This window comes from Rissa tridactyla, chromosome 2 (genome assembly GCF_028500815.1).
Source record: "Rissa tridactyla isolate bRisTri1 chromosome 2, bRisTri1.patW.cur.20221130, whole genome shotgun sequence".
NCBI classification, from domain to species: Eukaryota; Metazoa; Chordata; class Aves; order Charadriiformes; family Laridae; genus Rissa; species Rissa tridactyla.
This window is the reverse complement of record NC_071467.1, coordinates 15,588,386-15,607,986: the sequence shown is the minus strand read 5'-3', so window position 1 is coordinate 15,607,986 and position 19,601 is coordinate 15,588,386. Positions and strand designations below refer to the sequence as shown.

The 19,601-nt window shown below is 40.9% G+C and overlaps 1 protein-coding gene across 8 annotated transcripts in view; it reads right to left on the bottom strand.

Annotated features, from left to right (window-relative positions):
• Positions 1–19,601, bottom strand: part of SAMD12 (sterile alpha motif domain containing 12) — a 190,444-nt gene that overhangs the window by 82,185 nt on the left and 88,658 nt on the right. For 7 of the 8 annotated variants that reach the window (XR_008464747.1, XR_008464748.1, XM_054190516.1 and 4 more), the window contains 2 exons: positions 11,656–11,796; positions 1,068–1,139 (listed from right to left, as the gene is read on the bottom strand). Coding sequence is in view for 6 of the 8 variants with exons in the window: in XM_054190516.1 (XP_054046491.1) it covers positions 1,068–1,139; positions 11,656–11,796 (213 nt within the window). In the remaining 2 variants the exon portion in view is untranslated. The remainder of the gene's footprint in view (positions 1–1,067; positions 1,140–11,655; positions 11,797–19,601) is intronic. The other variant, XM_054190519.1, reaches the window with a different exon arrangement.

Below are 19,601 nucleotides of genomic sequence, written 5' to 3'. Positions count from 1 at the left end.
TATATCGGGCTAGAGAACAAAACACTTATGTTTATGTATTTGTTGTTTTAATTAAGTTACTAAAAAGGTTTATGGATTTGATCCAAAGGTCAGCAAAGTCATTGGTACCCTTCATTGATTAGAATGGGCTTTATAGTCTCATGCTGTAGAGGAAAAATGGGGTTGGTCCTGTTCTCATTTTAACTAGTTTCACATTTCGCTGAAATCAATGGAGCATTACTCCTTCATTTGCCCTCCCAGAACGAAGAGCAAAGTTGAGGTCTCAGATTTTCAAAGGAAGATAACTGGGATAAAACCAACCCATAGCTGGTGGTAAGACATAAATTTACATTCTTCTTAGTACACTAGCTACTTCTGTATTTGCTCACCATGCTAGAATTGATATAGTATGTGTCCATGATGACTACGGCTCCAGTTTTAAGTCAGCTAAAGGCTTTCCCAAAGACTCTAGCAGAAACTTAAAGAAGAGACTAGCTTTAGGTGCTCCTAATTCCTGGAGACTAGCTTTAGGTGCTCCTAATTCCTGGAGACATCCTTGATAAAAGCATTCCTCTCTTCTGGTCCCAGCACCTGTTTACATTCCTCACCCAAATACCCCGGGTTCTGATCATCTGGATCAAGAGAAATCACTGAAGAAATCAGTAAAACATATATTCTTAGACCAGAATTATCATGTGATCAGTTAAGCCATGTAGAGGTACAGTAAAATTCCAACAACGACATTCCCATTACCAGAGGGAACCAAAGAGATCTCAAGAACAGCAGTAATGGTATAATAAAGGAAAACATGAGTTGCTGACAAAGCAATGGTCAAAGCAATTTAGTGCTTACCACAGCAGCTGATATTTAAGAAGGGAGAAAGAAAACTTAACAAACAATTCTAGCAAGTAAATATCAGTAAACAATAATAATAGCTCATTAGGATTAGACGAAAACAAAACACTATTTTCACGACAATAGCTGAAAAAAACTCTACACCTAAAGGAAACATTTACAGAAAAGGACAAAAAAAGCTCATAGATGTCTCATTTTATGAAGGTACATCCCAGCAAAAAGACATTCATTACCTTGATGGGCTGCAAGGGCTGGCTGCTTTTCTATGACCCTCAAAAAACCATGCTCCAGGTTTAAGTAGAGATCTACAAAAGTCAACAATATCAGTGGTTAGTGTCACAGTCAACAGCTGTAACAGAATGGATGGCAGCTGCACTGCTGGACACATGAAAATAATTCTTCAGCTTAAAGAAAGACGCATTCAGAAACTACACAGGTGACAACTGATTTGTCAGTGGAGCTTTAGAGGTAGGACTATCCCTCCCTTCCTCTTTCCTGTCCCTTTCAGCTGAAATATAGTTCGTTTGCTTCAAAGTCTTTAAAGTTTGGACCAAGAATTGTAACTGCTGTGACACTGTGGGAGTGATCAGCATAGGGAATTTTCAAAAGTCTATCGGCATCCTTAATTGCCTGACATTTTTAAAAGCTGGTCCATTGTCTAAGACGATGCTGATTGCTCCTTCTGACATCCAAGACTCTTTGAATACGGCTGGACCACCTTGGCACCTAAGGACAGAAAATCACAAGGAAAGGCTGAAAAGTGTTTCACATAGCCACACGCTTTGGAACAAGGTAAAGAAATTCTTCACCAGACAACTGTAGCCTAATCATCCCTTAAATACTCAGGCTAAAGGAAAATCAAAAAAGAAAACTAAAGCAGGAGATTTAATCTCTTGGCCCAACTTTAACAATGATCCTCAGTTACTCAGGAGTTCTTAAAGGAATGAAAGACACAAAAAAAAACCCAGAGTAAGAAAGAAGGCTTTCCTCTTCATTTCTCAAGAAGACTGGAACGACCTAACACTTTAAAGAAAGAAGGAAATGTGATTACCATTCCCTCTCCACCTCTACCTCTGACATATGCTGAAGAGGAAAGAAACCAAAAACCATCCAGCTTGGAGGACTTTGGAGAGTAAATTTTAACAACAGAAGCTTTGCATTCTGTTCCCTGAACAAAGGCATAACCAGTTAGTAAGAACCTTCTCTTTTTGCTGTGCCAGACCTTTTCTTCTTTCAGGTCTTTCTCTCAAAACCCAGCTCCTGAAAGTCCTACACAACAGAGCGCGCTCAACACAAAAAAACAAGAACTGAACTCCAGAGTTTGCCGACTGAGGTTATTGACAGAAAGCCTCCCAACTGGTCTCAGTAAAGAATGAAGGAATGTGGCAAAATTACTCGTTTTAAGGCCCAGGTGTGGCAGTTGTTTCAACTCCATCTCACATCATCAAATGCCAGCTGATGGCAGCTGGGTGTCCCAGATGAACTGACTGGGATGGTCTGAATCCTATTTCTAGCGGAGAGGACTCAAAACTCTAAGACCATGTCAATGCATATGCCTTCAGACTGCACTCAATCTTGAAGGGGAACCTCGACATGACTTTTTGTTCACATGCAAAAGTCTCTAACTTGCTTATCCAAACAGCTCCTGAGGACGAGAGCTCTGTCCCTCTTGTAGAGTTGAATGAGTATGCCAAGCAAGAATCCTGACGTTTTATACCAGGCTGTCTGGATACAAAATGATGTGCACGTTCCTGAGTCTGGCTATTTTCTAATCAGGTTGTCTTCACGTCAAAGTCATTGTACAAGCCAAATGTATGTAAACCAACTACTTTTCCAACGATGTGGATAAGCCTAACTGAGAATAAGCTCTAGGATGTGGATGAAACTTTAGTGCGGTTGAGGAGCTTCAGAACTGCGTGGTGTTGCCATGTACACACTTTCCTAAAACTCAACCCGTCACCGTTACACTGAGAAAAAAGTGACACTGACTCCATGCCCTTACAGGTACTAGCTGTGGAAAAACACTGAAGTTCTTACTGAGCTGCTCACCGCAGATTTTCTCAATGTATCTTTTCTCTGTATGGGTAACTTCTAATGTCAGGTGACTGGGAGGTGTTTTTACTGATAAAAACCTTAAAGGTAATACTATGCATAGCCGTATATACTTAAATGTTAGGATCACACAATACAGCTGTAGCTGAACTGCAAACAGAAAAATTGATTTATTTTAAAAGCAATAATTCCTCACCGCATTTCTGTTCAAATTCATGTTAAAATCAAGGCTGCTGCACTCATGCTGTCATCTGTTGGAATTAGCACTTAAATAAAAAACCCTACAGGTGCTTTATGAGTACTTAGGCTTCACAGAGGAAAACCAGGTATTTTTTGAGAACTGTTCAGAATTTTGTTAGAGTTCAGAACTCCTTACATCAAGGACCACAAGATCATTGTTAATACACTTCAATTCATTATTTTATAGAGAATCAATTTCAATTAAAATCCATTCAAATAGTGACTGGAAAAATTCTATAATATTGATCTTAAGTGGGAACCAGCATAGTTAAAATTATTAATCATACTTGAGCATGTCATAAAACACTGGGCTAGTACCCATGCTTTATGATCCTGTCAAATAAAGCGTTTAAAAAACCCACCCTTTCCTTTGTGGAAGATGCCAGAGATCTGCATACTGCTTAGTAATAAAGAAACAGTTCATAACACTGCTGACTGCCTATGTATAACAAAGTAAATGAAGGTGCTCTATCATATGAAGCATAAAAGCCATTAAGAGTAAACTTTTATTTGAATAGAACCACATTCATTTTTAAAATTACATTACAGAAAGGCTTTTAAAGTATGTGAAAGAAAAAAAGAGAAGCTTTTAAATAAAACAGGTTCTTTTTACACAACTTAGAAACGCAACTTTACAAAGGCATAAAACGGACAGGGTTTTTCTCCCTCCTCCCTTAAATCTTTCCAGTAATTATAAATCTTTATTGCACAGGCCATAAACACTAGTAACAACAGGAAGAAAAATGCTTTTGAACCATTTGGCAAGATTCACCTTCAGGGATTCAAAACAGCACAACTTTTTTTTTAACAACAATTTTATATTTTCAAAAAGGGTTTAAGTGACTTTCACATTTCTTAAAAGTGCCAATATGGAGAAACACTGTAAACAGAACGCATTTATACAGGCCATCAGCAACACCAGGTTCATAAAATCAGAAAGATGGTGCTACCAAAACCCATCTAAGTGAAGAGGGCAATTCATCCAGCTTTCAGACCAACTTATTTCAGGAGGAGTTTACATCTAGGCATAGCAAGTGCAAACTGATCTCACCTAAGTTTAGTTGTCTACCATGTAGACAAATACATCTGGCATCTATCCTGAGCTTCTGTGATAATCAATGGAAAGCAACAGGCACAATTCATCTGACATGTCTGAGGTGTGACTGGTATATCTGAAATACAGAGGACGTGCAGCTACTACGGCACGCGCATGACAGCAGGATTGCTTAGAGCCTCTGTGGAAGGCAGAAGATACCCAACTGAAGGCATGCCAAGTCAGGCTTTGGCGCTTTTGGCACCGCTCAGGCTGCCGGTGACTATATTCTCGTTTGTAAAAAAAAACTTGTGAACAACTTGTTTCATGACAGAGTGAGACAGATACTCAATGGATACTAAAAGAATTAGGCAGGGAAGTACTCTTCCTAATGCAGCAATTCTGGAAGCTGGGGAGCCCAAAGGGATGGGACCACAGAGAGGGGACAGGGTTCTGGGCTCTGCCTAAACAGCATCTGCTACTGTCAGAGTACTGGGACAGAGGGATACTGGATCTGACTGAGAATAGCATTCCTTATCTTCTTCTTTCCAACGCCATCCACCCAGTCTGACCATAAGTGTGTTAGCTGATGAAGACAGTCAGGTTTTGAACCAGAAGCCCAGCAGTGAAAATTTCTATGTACCTTCTAAGAGGTCAGAAGTACAGTTAGGGCTCCGACTTCCTCAATTCTTTTATAAAACAACTATCAACCCTAACTTTATTCCAAATCTGATTTCTGGAAAAATCTCATTAGAAATGACAAATATGTTACGTTGTAAATGGCACCATCTTACAATATGTAGGCTTGATTTATTTAAACTCTGTGTGAAAGACTGTACCTATTCCTGGAATCCCTTTTACCAGCCTGTTCTTTTCGGCTGGGTGAAAACAAGTGATTTCTACTGGCACTGATCACAAACAGCTGTTGTTAAATCACAGCCTCTGACTGCTCCAAACTTTCCTATTTAGTTGAAAGTCTTTCATGACTGGCTGCAGCACAAACAGCAATATTTTAATTTTTTTCTTAAACCTTAAGCAAAATTGTTTCTTCTCTTTCCAACTTACACATGGGTACATATATATATGTGTGTGTGTGTATATGTAATATCTATTCATCACACATGTAAGACAGTTTGGGGTATGCATTAACTCAGAAGGACTAAACTTTCCAGACCAAATTTTCCAGTAGACTGACTTCTGAGAATTTTGAAAAACAGGAATGAAAAAAAATCAACATTAATATAATAATAATAAAACCAGACAACTGCAATCATGTCCTTGCAATCATACAAAACAGCCAATATTACATTCCCAGTAGACTGAGTTGCAATATTATTTATAGAAACACATAAAAATGCAAGCACATTGTAATATTATACAGCTAAAATCTTGCCGTAGAAGTTCATCAATACAAATTTCATAGTTGCATACGTGTTTCCTTATTCATACTCCAAACTAATATACTATGCATATTAAAGGACAATTCTGGGCTAAACCTATCCAGAGTGTGTTGCAATGAATTGTCCAGTGTATTGGAACTTATTTTACCTGTCAGTCGAATCACCCAGTTATTTGATATGAATATGTATTAGCATCACAGCAATAGCTAAAAGGTAACTAACAGAACTATAGTAATTCAATGGTCTACCAGGGACCATTGATTGCACTGCAAAGCACATTCTTCAGGTTAGAAACCAGCCACGTGAAATTAAAATAACTGATGCCATAGATGGAATTTGATATTTATCGTCACTGATGCATGTATTTTAAACATTTTATCTGCGCTCAGATACACACTCCACATACAATATTCTGCTTCAGCTAAAACAAATGAAACTACAGAGAACCCCTCAGTGCATACTTGTAACCTGAAAAAATTGATTTTCAGAAGTCTTAATAGTGCCTAAAGTCTGAAAAACCTCTCAGGAACAACCACAGCTTCTGACTCCAGAGCCTACGTCCTCTGTAAGCGCTGAAAATGTCCTTGACTGGGAGTGGGAAAAATACAACAAAGACTGCTCTTTTGTAGTCTAACGGATGGTAGCAAAGTCATTTTGCAGTCTTGGAAGAGCAGTGTTAACTACAAGTTCTACGATTCCTACAGTGGTACAGGAAAAAAGGACATACGATGGAAAGGACTAAAAGGGACATGGACGTATAGTGAAAATAAACCCATACCAAGAAGAAGCTTAAGATTTCTGTACTTATAATCAGGCAATTTAGCATGTTGAGTCCTGGAGCACAGTATCACTTATCCCTATGATAAGGGATAAAGGACTGCTTTTGGGTCATTTCTGTCAGTGTTTCCATGCTACACTTTCTGTTCAACTCCCAAGGTCTCTCAGAGATTTTGGAGCATACCAGGAGCACAGAGCAAAGGAAATCAGCTGAGAATTAAGTTTGCCGGAGCTCTTCTGAAATATCCAGTGTTTTTTTCTGTGCCTTGGATAGATGCCATATATGCAGCATATGCAAGAAACATTTGCATAGCAATTTGTGCTATAAGAACAAAGGCCCTTCCTGACTAGCTGGAAGCTTCAGGGTTAGGGAAAACAAAAAGGTGAGATCAAGACAATGAAAACAAAAGAACGGGTGCCTGGTAAGAGGACAGTCAACATTTCAAATGCCACGCACGCCTCTGAACACCACCACAGGGACGTGAAACCGAGATTCCTCAAGTGTTACACACTTCCCCCGCCAGCTGCCTGGGAAGGCGAACACACTGCCTACCTGGAGCGCTCGCGGAGGCAACATCTGCTGTTTTTTAGAGACAAGAAAAAGAGTATTTCTGGCGGAAGGAACTCATGATTCCTTGGGTGCCAAAACCTCAAGTCCAGAATGTACCCAGGAAAGAAAACAGTACATCCTGGAAGTATAACAGGATGACCTTCTATCACAAGCTTCAGTTGTTCTGACTTCTTTACAGGGTGGACAAAGAAATGTGTTGATCTGAAGCAATGCTTCTTCAAGGGACATGAAAGACAGCAGGCAATGGCGGTTCGGATACTACTGTATCCGTAAAGCCTACACAGCAGGGAGACAGCAAGCTGCAGTCGTATTCTCTTAACTCCAAATGATCTTCTAGTTCTGCGCTTTGCAAGGTCCCATGTTGTCAAATTTCCTGACCACTCAAGTCCCTTTTTAGGCAGGTGTGTAACTCCCAATCATTCATGCTGTGTACTAGAGCCACCCCAGCAGGGAAGGTCTTCATATGTGGGAATTCAGAAGATGGGAATCAGTCTAGTACTTCAAGGCTTTGATTATGGAAAATGACCACAAATCTCCTCACACGCAGTGATGTAAGCTGGAATGGCAGCGCCCAGGTTCCTCCCACAATTGGTCCATGGCTTTCTTATAAAAATACAACAAAGCAAGCCGCCCCCAGCCCCTCAACACGCAGCACACACAAATCTCCCTTCGCCCTGGCCTGGTGAACTTGGCAGTGTTAGGTTTGCGGTTGGACTTGATGCTCTTAAGGGACTTTTCCAACCTAAACGATTCTATGATTCTAAGAAGCAGACAAGGTGAACAGGAACTAACATCATGTTTCTGACAACCTGGGAGGGCTCAGTGCCAAACAGCTCAAATTTTGATCAAGCCTGACTTTACTCTAGTATTAAGAGGCTGATAAAGCTGTAAAAATCCTTATAACACATTTCAGCTGTGGGGGGTTTCACGGTCCTGGTTTACTCACGACGTGGACCCTGAAGGCAATGTTTCTGTTATAAGGTTCCTCTAAAACCCAGTGAACGATCCATCACTAGAATACATGGCTTTTCTTCTTCCCTCAGAAGATGAGATACATCTTTGAAGGCCCTCTGGTTCCCTTCCTGGAAGAATACAGTGCTAGGATACTGTAACAGGTTTTCAATGGGACTATTTTGGAAATTGAAGGCAGGAAAAAAATTGTTCTTGTGGTTATCACTGGGCACGTACATTTATCAGTAGCTGAGCACCAGCATGAGCAGAAAACTTATTGAAGAAATACTTTCAACAGGTATCAACAGCTGTGATGATCTTCAATGAAGCATAAAGCCTTATTCTAACACATTTTGCTAGCAGAAGGGTTTTTTTTGAAGAAAATTTGGCACATTCTGTGGCCTGGCAGTATATTTAAGTAGCATTTTGCCCTGTATGAAACTCACAGAGGAGCTTAGGAGGGGGCCCAACGTCATCTTAAACGCAGGTATCATTTAATCCCAACCCAAAAATGCTTCTTAAACTCAGCCCTATCAGCAGGTTGCTGTCTATGGATGCTTTGCTCAGAATCACACATGGCACAGTTCTACCACTTTGAGGACAGTCTCCTCTATGCTAGCCAAAAGCAGGACTCGCATTGAAAAATCTCAAAATAACTTCTCCTCTGTGTAGTTATGTAAGGCTTTTTTAAAGAAATGATCTTTCAACTCAGGCTTGCCGTGGTAACAGTACAATAATGGTGTTTCCAACAGTGTGCAGCTCTCCCCAAGAGACACTGGAAGATATTTTGTCAAATTAGTTCCTCAACATCACTAAGTCTGGGGAAAAAAGCACACATCAGTAGTTGGGCCTGTGCCCTTCTATCCTAGTGGAGGTTGGAATAGCGTTTCTGCTGATAATAGCCTCAATCAGGCAGTTCTTACTCCAAAGAAGAGTCTTCCTAAAACTCAAGACAAGCCTTCAATTACACAATCACATACTATTCTGACTTTAAGATCCCCTGAACAGACTGGATGGTGTGTCCTGAATGGAGAAGAATGAAACAGTTTTAAGCCATTTTCTGAAACAGGAGTAGAAAAGAATGCTAGCTCTCTGTTGAGTTTTTAAAATGAGGTTAACTTTCTCTGTGGACAACAGAACACAAAAACACTTAAAATATCTGATAAGTATTACATAATGCTTTTTTAAAACTTTCCCCGTTTGCTCCAGCTTCAATTGGGGTATGAAATAAAGTCAAGTGGAAGTCTTTTTACTGACATCAATGGGCTCTGAATTAGGACCTCATTGCTTCCAACCCAGCTTGTGTGCTAAATTAATTCAGAAAGGAGTTTTAATGGCTCTTTCACCTAACGATCTCCTGAGTTGTGCACTGAGAGACAGAGGGCTTTTTTTTCCCCTTTTTGGAGGACATTTTGGAGGACAGCAAAGCACAATGTAGCAACGGCTACGCTGTGACCTGCATTTCGCAAGCGGAATTTCCAAAAGGCAGAAACTGCTGGCATGCAAATGTGTTACTTTTCAGAGAAAAAACGTTCTCCAAATGTTCTCCAAAACAGAAAAGCACTTACAGAAAGCTATTCCGGTACCAACCTAGATTAGGAACGTATCAACCATAACAAGAATACGTGCGGACAGTTTGAAGAAGCTGGGCAAGGAGACAGAACCAGTTTCAGAGAACAACTGACACGCACACAGCTTTACACGCAGCACTGTAGTTGAGAAATTGTATCTTAACCAGAGTGCTTGCAAACAGGCACTTGCAACAGACACACTGCGACTTGGTGTAAATGAGGTGATAAGGGATAGGAATACTGCTGTCACCCTACCACTCGCTGTCCCCCTGCTCTGGGATCACGCGATCACCACAGCTCTGCTGCACGGGGCGATGTTTTATGGACTGTTGTGCTGCCCCGTAACTTCAGCTCTATTTAAGAAGGACGGAGTGGAGCTGAAGTGCAGCGCCATGGCCAGCACCACTGTCGTGGAAGGCAGCAGGAGCTGCAGAGCACCATTTTTGGTAAGCTTGTGCTGGCTTTCATAAAGCATATGATGGCATGCCTTTATATGATCAGAGTAAATAACAAAGTTCTCTCTACATGGCAGAGAGAGGCTGCATTAAACAGTCATCCATATGTCTATCACTAGCCTGTCCTTCATAGTCCAGCATGTGTTTATTTATCCTCTTCCCAAAGTCCAAAATTGTATCCTCAGCTGCATGGGCAAGGAATAAATCTCAAAGGATGCTGCCCTGAATTCCTTGAAATGTCAGTCGCCACTGTCTGACTGATCATGACTCATCCACCAGTTGATGTGTCCAGAGGGGAAACAGAGAGAAATAACGAAGGACAAGCCTGGAAACACATAGTCCTCAATGCCAAATACAGGTTTATGGAGAAATCAGCGATCAACTGACACAAATTTATAGCTAGTGGGTCTTCATTGTCCCATATCAATAAATTCCCAACTTCTGTAAGCAGACCTAAAACAGTGATGGTTGGTGACCAGAACTTCGCAGTCTGGCAGTCTCTCAAGTACCACTCCAGATGTAGGGGAAGAGACAACCCAGACAACACTGAAGAAAAGGACGTAGGAATAATGGATGAAAGGATGAATGGATGAAGGGGAAAGGATGAATGGATGAAGGGAAAAGGAAGAGCTCTAAACATCTGGGGAAGACACCGATGCTTCAGCATGTGCACCGCTTTTGACATATCACAAGATGAGGTGAGGTCATATTCACAGGTCATGGCAAAATGAAGGAGGCCTAAAGCTCCTCATCACAATCCGCGTGACACTAAGCCTGAAAAAACAATTCAGTTGAGACATTGGCTCTTTCAGATAAAATGCAGCTTACTCTTCTAATCAGAGAGCTTTTCCCCAAACACAGTGAGCAAGTCTTAATCAGGAACACAATGTCATGTGTGAAGGACATTTTGTTAAAAATACACTGCATGTACTGAAGAAGTCTATTTTTTTCATACGATGTGACATATAACAGGCACTGAACCAAAACACCACAGAAGTATGTGGTTTATACTATCTCACCGGACTACCAAGCAACATTTGACGCTGAGAAAGTATTGCAAATACATAGCAGAGGATGTCACCATAATGAGTGCTTTTCTTCCGTGTTACCACAGCTGTTAAAAAACCTTAATATAGAGCTAATATCACAAGTCATTATAAAACATCTTAACCTCATTTGGAAAATATGTACGAGCTCTGTTGTTACTCTTTCTTCCCTGTCTTCTAATCAAGATCTCCATATTGAGCCCAGTTTTGCGTTTTCTTAGCAGCATAAATTAGAAGCAACTCTATTCAAGTCAATAAAATTACTCCAACATAAAAAAAGGAATCAGCCATCTGCAAAAAACAGAGTCTAACAGGTAATTTTCCACTGACAGCTCCTACCATAAAACAGGTTACAGAGATTACTCTTTTATCCAACACTGAAAGTAAACAATTAACGCAAAATGTACAATGTCTGTAAAGACAGCATGTTCACTACTTGTGCCCTTTATATGTAATTATTTTCATCCTAGTAAGCAGACAGTTAAGTAAGACTACCATCAAGCTGTAGATGGAGCCTATTCATCATGCAAAACAGGCAGCTGAACATCTCTATTTATTTATGCAGTATTTTACCTTTTGTTCCCAGCTTGGAAAGCATGTGGAATCTATGAGGCATTTTCACGCATCATTTCTTGCAGGAGAACGTCAAGTCACCTTTTATGCCCTCAGGCAAACTTCTTCTACCTGATCTCAATAACTGCCCATATCAAAATTATTTTTCATACCTTGTGTAAGCAGCTGGAGGTTTCGGACTTCTTCTCTCACCTTCAGCTGAAGGACTTGCTGCAGAATGTGCTGTCTCAGGCTTTCCTGGGCAATGCCCATTCGTTCAAGCTTTTTGTCAGTAAGTCTCAGCAAAGCACGGCCTGGATGCAAAAGTCAAAAAGAAAAATCACCCAGGGATATCCACTAAAGTGATATTCTCACTCTAACAGGCTAATTTGCTACACTAAAAAGTCTCAGACCTGAAATACCTCAGTCTGAGAAGATACTGTTTCATTGGTTAGGTATTTCCTTACTGTCAGACATCTGTGTTCCACTCCCCCCTTTTCTTTTGATTTTATATATTGTTCTGATGCTTTGTGAGACATTTAAGCATGTAAAATAGGTATCTTGTGCCATTTAGGCAACAAATTGCTGTTCTTGAATGCCAGCTGGTCTCCCAGAAGTGGGACAACCCCCACAAGTCTACAATTGGTCCAGGTGTCTAAATAGACCCTCGTCTATTCTCAAGCATCTAAATTACTTCTAGAAACCACAAGTGAAAGTGAATTTGACCAATTTAATCAATTTAAGATATACTGAGGATGAATATTGTTGCAATTCAGACGTGTCTATAGTGTAAGAGCACCTTTTCTCAGGAGGACCTGTACTTTGTGGTCCAGCCTTTCAAATCCCTCTCAACAGCAACCTATCACAGCAAAACAGAAGAGCCAGAGATTTCCCTTCGCATGAGCAGTTATATCCAAACCATCCCTGGAAAAGATGTTTGCCCAATTATAAAAGAGCATTTGCCCAACTATAAGGAGTCTATGGTCTTTGCAGGCAATTACTCCCAGTTCGTGACTTATCTTTACCATTAGGGTAATGTTGAACCACAGTCCCGCACAGATCGTAGATACTAAAAAAAATCAAACAATCCACAATCCCCAGACTGTGCTAGTGGAACTCTGACTCCATCTTTTGGGCATCTCTATGCTATAAGTAAGTAGGAGGAAGGCAGCACACTGGCTGAGCCAACATTAAGGAAGTATTTGGACCGAGGAGACAACCAAAGCATCAAGCAGAGCTTTACCTTATGAAGAAACCCAAAACTTAAGTTTCTCTGGTCGTCACCACTGCTGTGAGCTAGAACAGGGAGAAGTGCCCTGCAGCCCTCTACTGACCCTTGATTCCCAACATATACATTTGCTGTCCAAAGGTGCCCTGACCAATACTGGCAAATCACACTGGAGCTACATTGATACTACCTTGGAAAATGGGATGTTGTTTGTAACACTTTTTTAAACAGACTCAACTTTTTACCTCCTCTAGTCCTGACTGTAAGTGCTTTTTAATAATTAAAAATCTCTTCTTTGATTTCTCAGGCTTTATTAGGAAACCAGAAGATAACAGTGAAGAGCAAGTTACTCCCTCTGCAACACCGCAGCCTCTGTGCTACCATTACTGTGGCTTTTGGATGAATGGTACAATTGAGCTCATCATAAAGCGTTACTCAACACAGCAAGATAAGGGTCTTATTCAATCTCTTTCCTTCCAAAACAGCAACGAGTACAGAATTTTTATGATTATTTTAATTAAAAATTTTAAGATAAATGCCAAGAATTTAAAGGGGTGCATAATATTTGCCCCAAACCAAGCAGTTAGCGGTGGACTCTTCACTAACTGCTTGATTTCCCTCACAAGCAGTTCTGTGAAGCAGTTGGTGGGATCTTGATATGATGTAATGTAAAATACTGGGATATTACTATTAACAAAGCAAGATGTTATTGATCAGATAAAAAATGACAGGGTTCATGAGTTTTCTGCCCTTCCATGTCTCTCAAGCATTACATGCTACACAGGATGACCTTTTGATTAGGAAAACTTTCTTTGAAATCATAAACAAGAATAATTCTATGGGTTAATGTAATAACAAAATATGGAAATTAGTCTCTTACAGATCAATGCCAGCTGTCCAATTCCCCTGGTGATACAGATAGTAGTAATGACTTCAATTTTTATATCATCTTATCACACTAAAACATCTTAAAGCAATTTATAAAGGATATGCAGCAATCTGGTCTGTAATGTCAATCTAGCAACTGAAAGCAAACAAAAACTAAACAAGTCATCCTTTTAAAGAGCGCCAACACACATGTCATCTTAGGGCAGGGAGTCAGCAACAGTAATAAGAAAGGACAGACAGAGGCCATGCATTTCATCCAGTGCCCTCCACCTCTTTTTGGCCATGGATATAGTCATTACTCTTTACTTCCTCTGGGCAGCTCCTTATTTCATATTCAAATCGGTTTTCTACCCCAGTCACCGCCTGTGGAAGTCGAGTGTGCACAAGAGATGTCTCTTTTCAACTCCTGGCATGCCAGGTCCTCTGCAGCTTAGGCTCAAAGCACAATGCCATTGGAAAAAATTGTCTTTGACTCATACTATCTGCAGCAGCTTGCACGAGTTGCCTTAAATTAACTCTTTCTTGCACCAAATCCAATGTGACACGTTGAGGCAGTGATGAGGCGAGAAGGCAAACATCCAAATGTGGCATTCCAAAAATGCAGTAAGTGACCTGAACTAAAGCAAATTCAATCCTCCCCATACTTTCTTCCCCCTCAACACTCAGAACAACAACATCCCAGTCAGAACTGGAATAATTATCTACTCTGGTACTAAGTCACGCCTTTGAAAAGATATCGCTAATGCCTGGATCCTCACCAAAGCCAATTAGTTACTAAGGCCAAGGTCCTGACAATCAGCTAATGACTTCAGATGCTTCACAGTCTTGCTTCCTGTACTGTACATATCTGAAAGAGTTATCAGTTGGTGCTAAGAACTCTCTAAGGGTTATTTGAACATTGAAACCAGTTGTCCAGAGAGGTTGTGGAGTCTCTGTCTTTGGAAACATTCAAAACCTGACTAACAATGTCCTGAGCAACCTGCTGTAGTTGCCCCTGCTTTGAGTAGGGGGTTGGACTAGGTGATCTCCAGAGGTGCCTTCCAGCATCAGCTGTTCTGTGATTCTGTGAAACAACCTGCATTAAGGAGCTCAAGACAAAGATCTATTTTCTTTGAAAAAGAGAAGATTAACGAAGGAAATGAATAAGCATACACAGAAGATGGTCATTTTGGCAAGCATCATGGTTAAAACAGAGAGACAGCTATACAGTAAAAACTGGGGACAGATTTTTCTTTTTCAGAGAGTCCTGGATAGACTATATTATCTAGAGCAGAACATGTAACACAGGTAAAATTTTCTAAGAGTGTACGCTGATCTTTGCCAGGACACAAGTAAAAGAACTGTACCTACATCTCAGGAAAATTTCCCAACCCTACAGAACTGACACTCCCTCTTAGATGTAGCAGCTACATGCATAAAAGAGACCAGGAGAATTTTTTCAAAAGCACCTTGACCATCAGAACCATAAAGACCGCAGTCACAAACACCCAGGCCTTGGCTTTAGCTAATTGCAAGGCTGGAAACCAAATGCTTTAAAAAAATCCCCCCAACTCCCTAAATATCTGTATGCATCTTTTAGCACCTAAACCCCAGCCCTCTTATACTCAGGACAGATCAGCCGTGGAACGTTCTGAGACACCCCGAGGCCAGACACAGGCTATAAAATACTTTCCAGCTTAATAATGGATTGATGGCCTAATTTTTTCTAATATGACTTAGCTGCTGCAGATCGCATTTGATCAAGCTGGGATTAGATGAAAATTTGAATGGAGGGAGAAACATTGCATGCCACAGAACATTAATATGAGTGTAAGCATTGGTCCGATGAGGTTGGCATTGGCCCTAGAGCAAGGAATGTGGCACAGCCTGATGCACCTAATCAGAAATGCTCGTAGCTCTCTGCACTGCTATAGCCTACTGCTCTTCTCCCCGAGCCTGTGAAGCCGTGCCAACTGCCAGTTCACAGACAGACACCCAGAGGGACACCATGGGAGAAGCCTTGAAAGTACTCTTATAATGAAGGTGAATGAATAGGTAAGAAAGGACTTATTAAATGCGTAGAAAAAACTGAAGAAATAAAGGTAAGTGAGAGCAGATAGTTAGTAAAAGGCTGGTCTCACGCAAAACCCTGAAGAAAACTAAGACTAATTTAAAGTTGATGAAAATGATAAACCACTAGTGGGAACAAATGATGTGTGCAAAATATGGCCAAGAAAGGTGATCCTGTCTCCTGGGTACAATATGATAGGTATACCTGAATATCAAGACAAGAAATTCAGTTCACCTACCATGGGGCACCGAATCTAGAAAAGAAAGAACAGGGTGGAGAACACAAGGACATTAAAAATTGCCCTAATGCCAGATCAACAGCTCACCCAGCCCGGTATTCAGAGTGGCAGTAGGAGAGACATTTTGGGAGAGCTACTGGGAGGCCAACTTTCTGAAGTCATTCCTTTGCATCGTGCCAGCATCCAGAGCCGTTATACTAGGGTTATTAGAGAGTACAGCATTTTTAGCACCTACTTATTTTCCTGATGTCCATAAATTTGTCTTTTTGATCTTCCTGGTACCGTCTGCCTCTGCAGCCTCCTGGGGTAGCAAATTCCAGAAGCTCCCTGCCCATTTTTGTCTGTTTTATATTTATTTCTTACTAATTGCTTCAAGTGTTCTCTAGTTCTTGCATTGCATTATTTGGTTAACAGTTCTGTTATCTGTTGCTTCCATGATTTGTAAACTTCAGCCTTTTAATCATATTTCTGGATGGATCCAGCTGACAAACCTAGAAAAACAGGACCATGGGATTCACTAAGCCCCTAAATTATGCAAGATGAAAACTTTTTCAAGTTTATACTTAAATGGTGCAAACACCATTTTAGATTGTTCTTGACACGAAAGGATATTCTTACTTAATTGACAGTAATGTGCTTCTCTAGTTTCGGGGTAGAACAGTTTCATAATTCTAGTTCACTGGATTTTTCTACTTCAAATAGTCTGATCACAGCTTTCCTCTTGCTTATATAGGCTGATTGTTGGCTTCTCTTCACTTCAGTGCTTAAAAACAAGCCTCCTAGGACTTATCAAGTAAGAAATTTCCATGACAGAGACACAGACATTAATATCATTGTTCAGGTGCTGGTGAGACACAAGTATAACATTCTCATCATGTACTCAGGCAAGAAGAATTCAAACAAGAATAGGCAAAGAGAGAAGCTATGACTACATAGTGAGGAATGGTGAAATTATGAGAGGAGGTGAGAAAGGAATAGTCACTTACAGAATGAAAACGGCCTCACAAGGGTAGTGAAAGGAGATGAACGTCGGGCAAAGAGAAGAACTACTAAACTAAGGAACTATGTTGAAAAGAGAACAAATGGATATGAATACAATTGAGGACGCTGGGTTCAGAAACATCTTGTAAAAGAAGCACAAACCAGAAATCGATCAAATTTTCAGAGCAAACTTCATGACGCTGTTCTTGCTAGCCCATCAGATCTACAATCCTAGATTTTCTGCTTTCCACATGAGAATTCATGAGCACGTCTGTCCTTCTCATGCCAATCTCATCACCAGTCAACCAGACACATCAGCCACTTTGTCATCAATGCCTTGTAGCAAATCTACAGCTTTTCTTGCAAAAGAGTTGGATCTGGCTCATCTTACAAATCATTTTAGCCATAAGACTGGTGCAGACTCTTGGTAAACTGCAGCTTGCATTACCACCCTCTTTGCCCCACTTCAGCTATCTAATATCTCACTAATCAGAGAAGACTCACTTGCTTCAAAAATAAAAATGCATTCGTTTTTCATGAGACCCACCATAGCAGTAAATGCTTTATTGATCTACCTTCTAGCATTATGGCAGCTGCCAGCCTAGGAGGAGAATTAGCTCCCAGAATTGCTATTGGTAGCTGGCTGGTACTTCCAACACGATGAACAACTCTCAACTGGGGACCAACTTAGACAGACAGGAGACACGAGGGACACTGGTACGGAAATAAAGCAGAGGGAACAACAGTTTCTAATGATAGGGACCAGAAGGAGCAAAGAAGACTATTTAACTTTGATGAATATCAGAGATCTCCAACTGAGGAAGTTCTTGAACATCAGAGCCAGCATTCTTGTGCTTTCTCATCCTGTTAACAAATGCAGCAAACCTCCATGGAGCTGTAGGAATTACTTTCTGGTTAAGTCACAGGAATGGGAGAGGCCCATGACTCCAGTATGTCTCCAGTGGAAGCACAGGAAAGCACAGCAAGGCATTTGCTTATCTATCAAATTAGCTGTGGACACGCCTTTATTTGTTAACATCATCACAGAAGAATAAGATGATTTTCTGGCTCTTTCTCATTCATTATTTCCTGGATCTGGATGAGACCAGCTCTACAGTAAAGTTCCTAAAAGAAAACACGGTCATACTGGTCAATTAATGTCTGATCAAACTCAAAAAACCAGCTATGTAAACAAAGGCACTTTTTGAACATTATCTGCATCCTTTGTCTTCACATTGTGTCTGTTTATAGTTCTGACAAGAAGTGATGACTGTTCTTACTGCTGTCAATAAATCTACAATAAAATCAGTTTATTTCCATAAACCCCCTCTCAGGTCACAGTTCTCTTGCACCTTTCTGCCCTTCCTCCACACTTCTGAACCACAAGCATGAACAGGATATGAAAGAAAAGGCAACCTTTAACTTAGCTGCATTTTCAAATACAAAATTAGCAACAACCAAGACATTACTTTGTTTCTAAATTTGTCTGGTTTTGACAAACTTATTGTGTGTTTTTGACAAATTTATTAAGTTGTCAGTAATATATCTGTGAAGCTATTTAACTTGGCATAGGTATTTAATTTGGCAGAATTTCCTCTCACCTTAGCACTGCCTTTCCCAATTCTCTCCATGTTCCATCAAATAATGCTGTCATTTTCTGTTCTCTCAATTCTGACACAGGCCTTTGAGCTATGTATGTCCTACGCAACAATGGTCTCCGAAAATGCACCAAGTTAGGGGATGTCTTTCTGGCACTCAGTTTTACCCTGGCTCTTCCCAAGCACCTCTTCCAGGTAGCAACCCCCAGCTGCTTCTCCCCAGCCACCACTACCTTTGGAGCTCCTACGCCCTGCTACACAGGCTCAAGCGTGTCCATCTGCTCAGTCACAACGATGTTGGATTTATCCTATTGAAAGAAAACAATAAACCTGCACTAATGGTGAAGTCATGTAAAAATACTAAAAGACAGTGAGTTAACAGAGCATTGATCCTGAATATTCATTTTAGGGACTGTGGTGGACTTGGCAGTGCTAGGTTAACAGTTGGACTTGATGATCTTAAAGGTCTTTTCCAACGTAAACAATTCTATGACTCTATGATTCTAAATCCACTACTAAACCATGTCCCTCAGCACCACGTCTACCCATCTTTTAAATACCTCCAGGGATGGTGACTCAACCACTTCCCTGGGCGGACTGTTCCAAGGCTTGATAACCCTTTCAGAGAAGAAATTTTTCCTTATATCCAATATAAACGTCCCCTGTTACAACTTGAGGCCGTTTCCTCTTGTCCTGTCATCTGTTACTTGGGAGAAGAGACGGACCCCCACCTGGCTACAACCTCCTTTCAGGTAGTTGTAGAGAGCGATAAGGTCTCCCCTCAGCCTCCTTTTCTCCAGGCTAAACAACACCAGCTCCCTCAGCTGCTCCTAATAAGACTTGTTCTCCAGAACCCTCATACGCTTCGTCGCCGTTCTCTGGACTCGCTCCAGAATCTCAGTGTCTCTCTTGTCTTGAGGTTGGGCTTCACCAGTCTTGAGTACAGACGTACAATGTCTTCATTAGTGCTGCTGGCCACAGTAGTTCTGATACAGGCCAGGATGCTGTTGGCCTTCTTGGCCACCTGGGCACACTGCTGGCTCATATTCAGCCAGCAGTCGACCACCACCCCCAGGTGCAGGGCAGCTCTCCAGCCACTCTTCCCCAAGCCTGTAGCACTGCATGGGGTTGTTGTG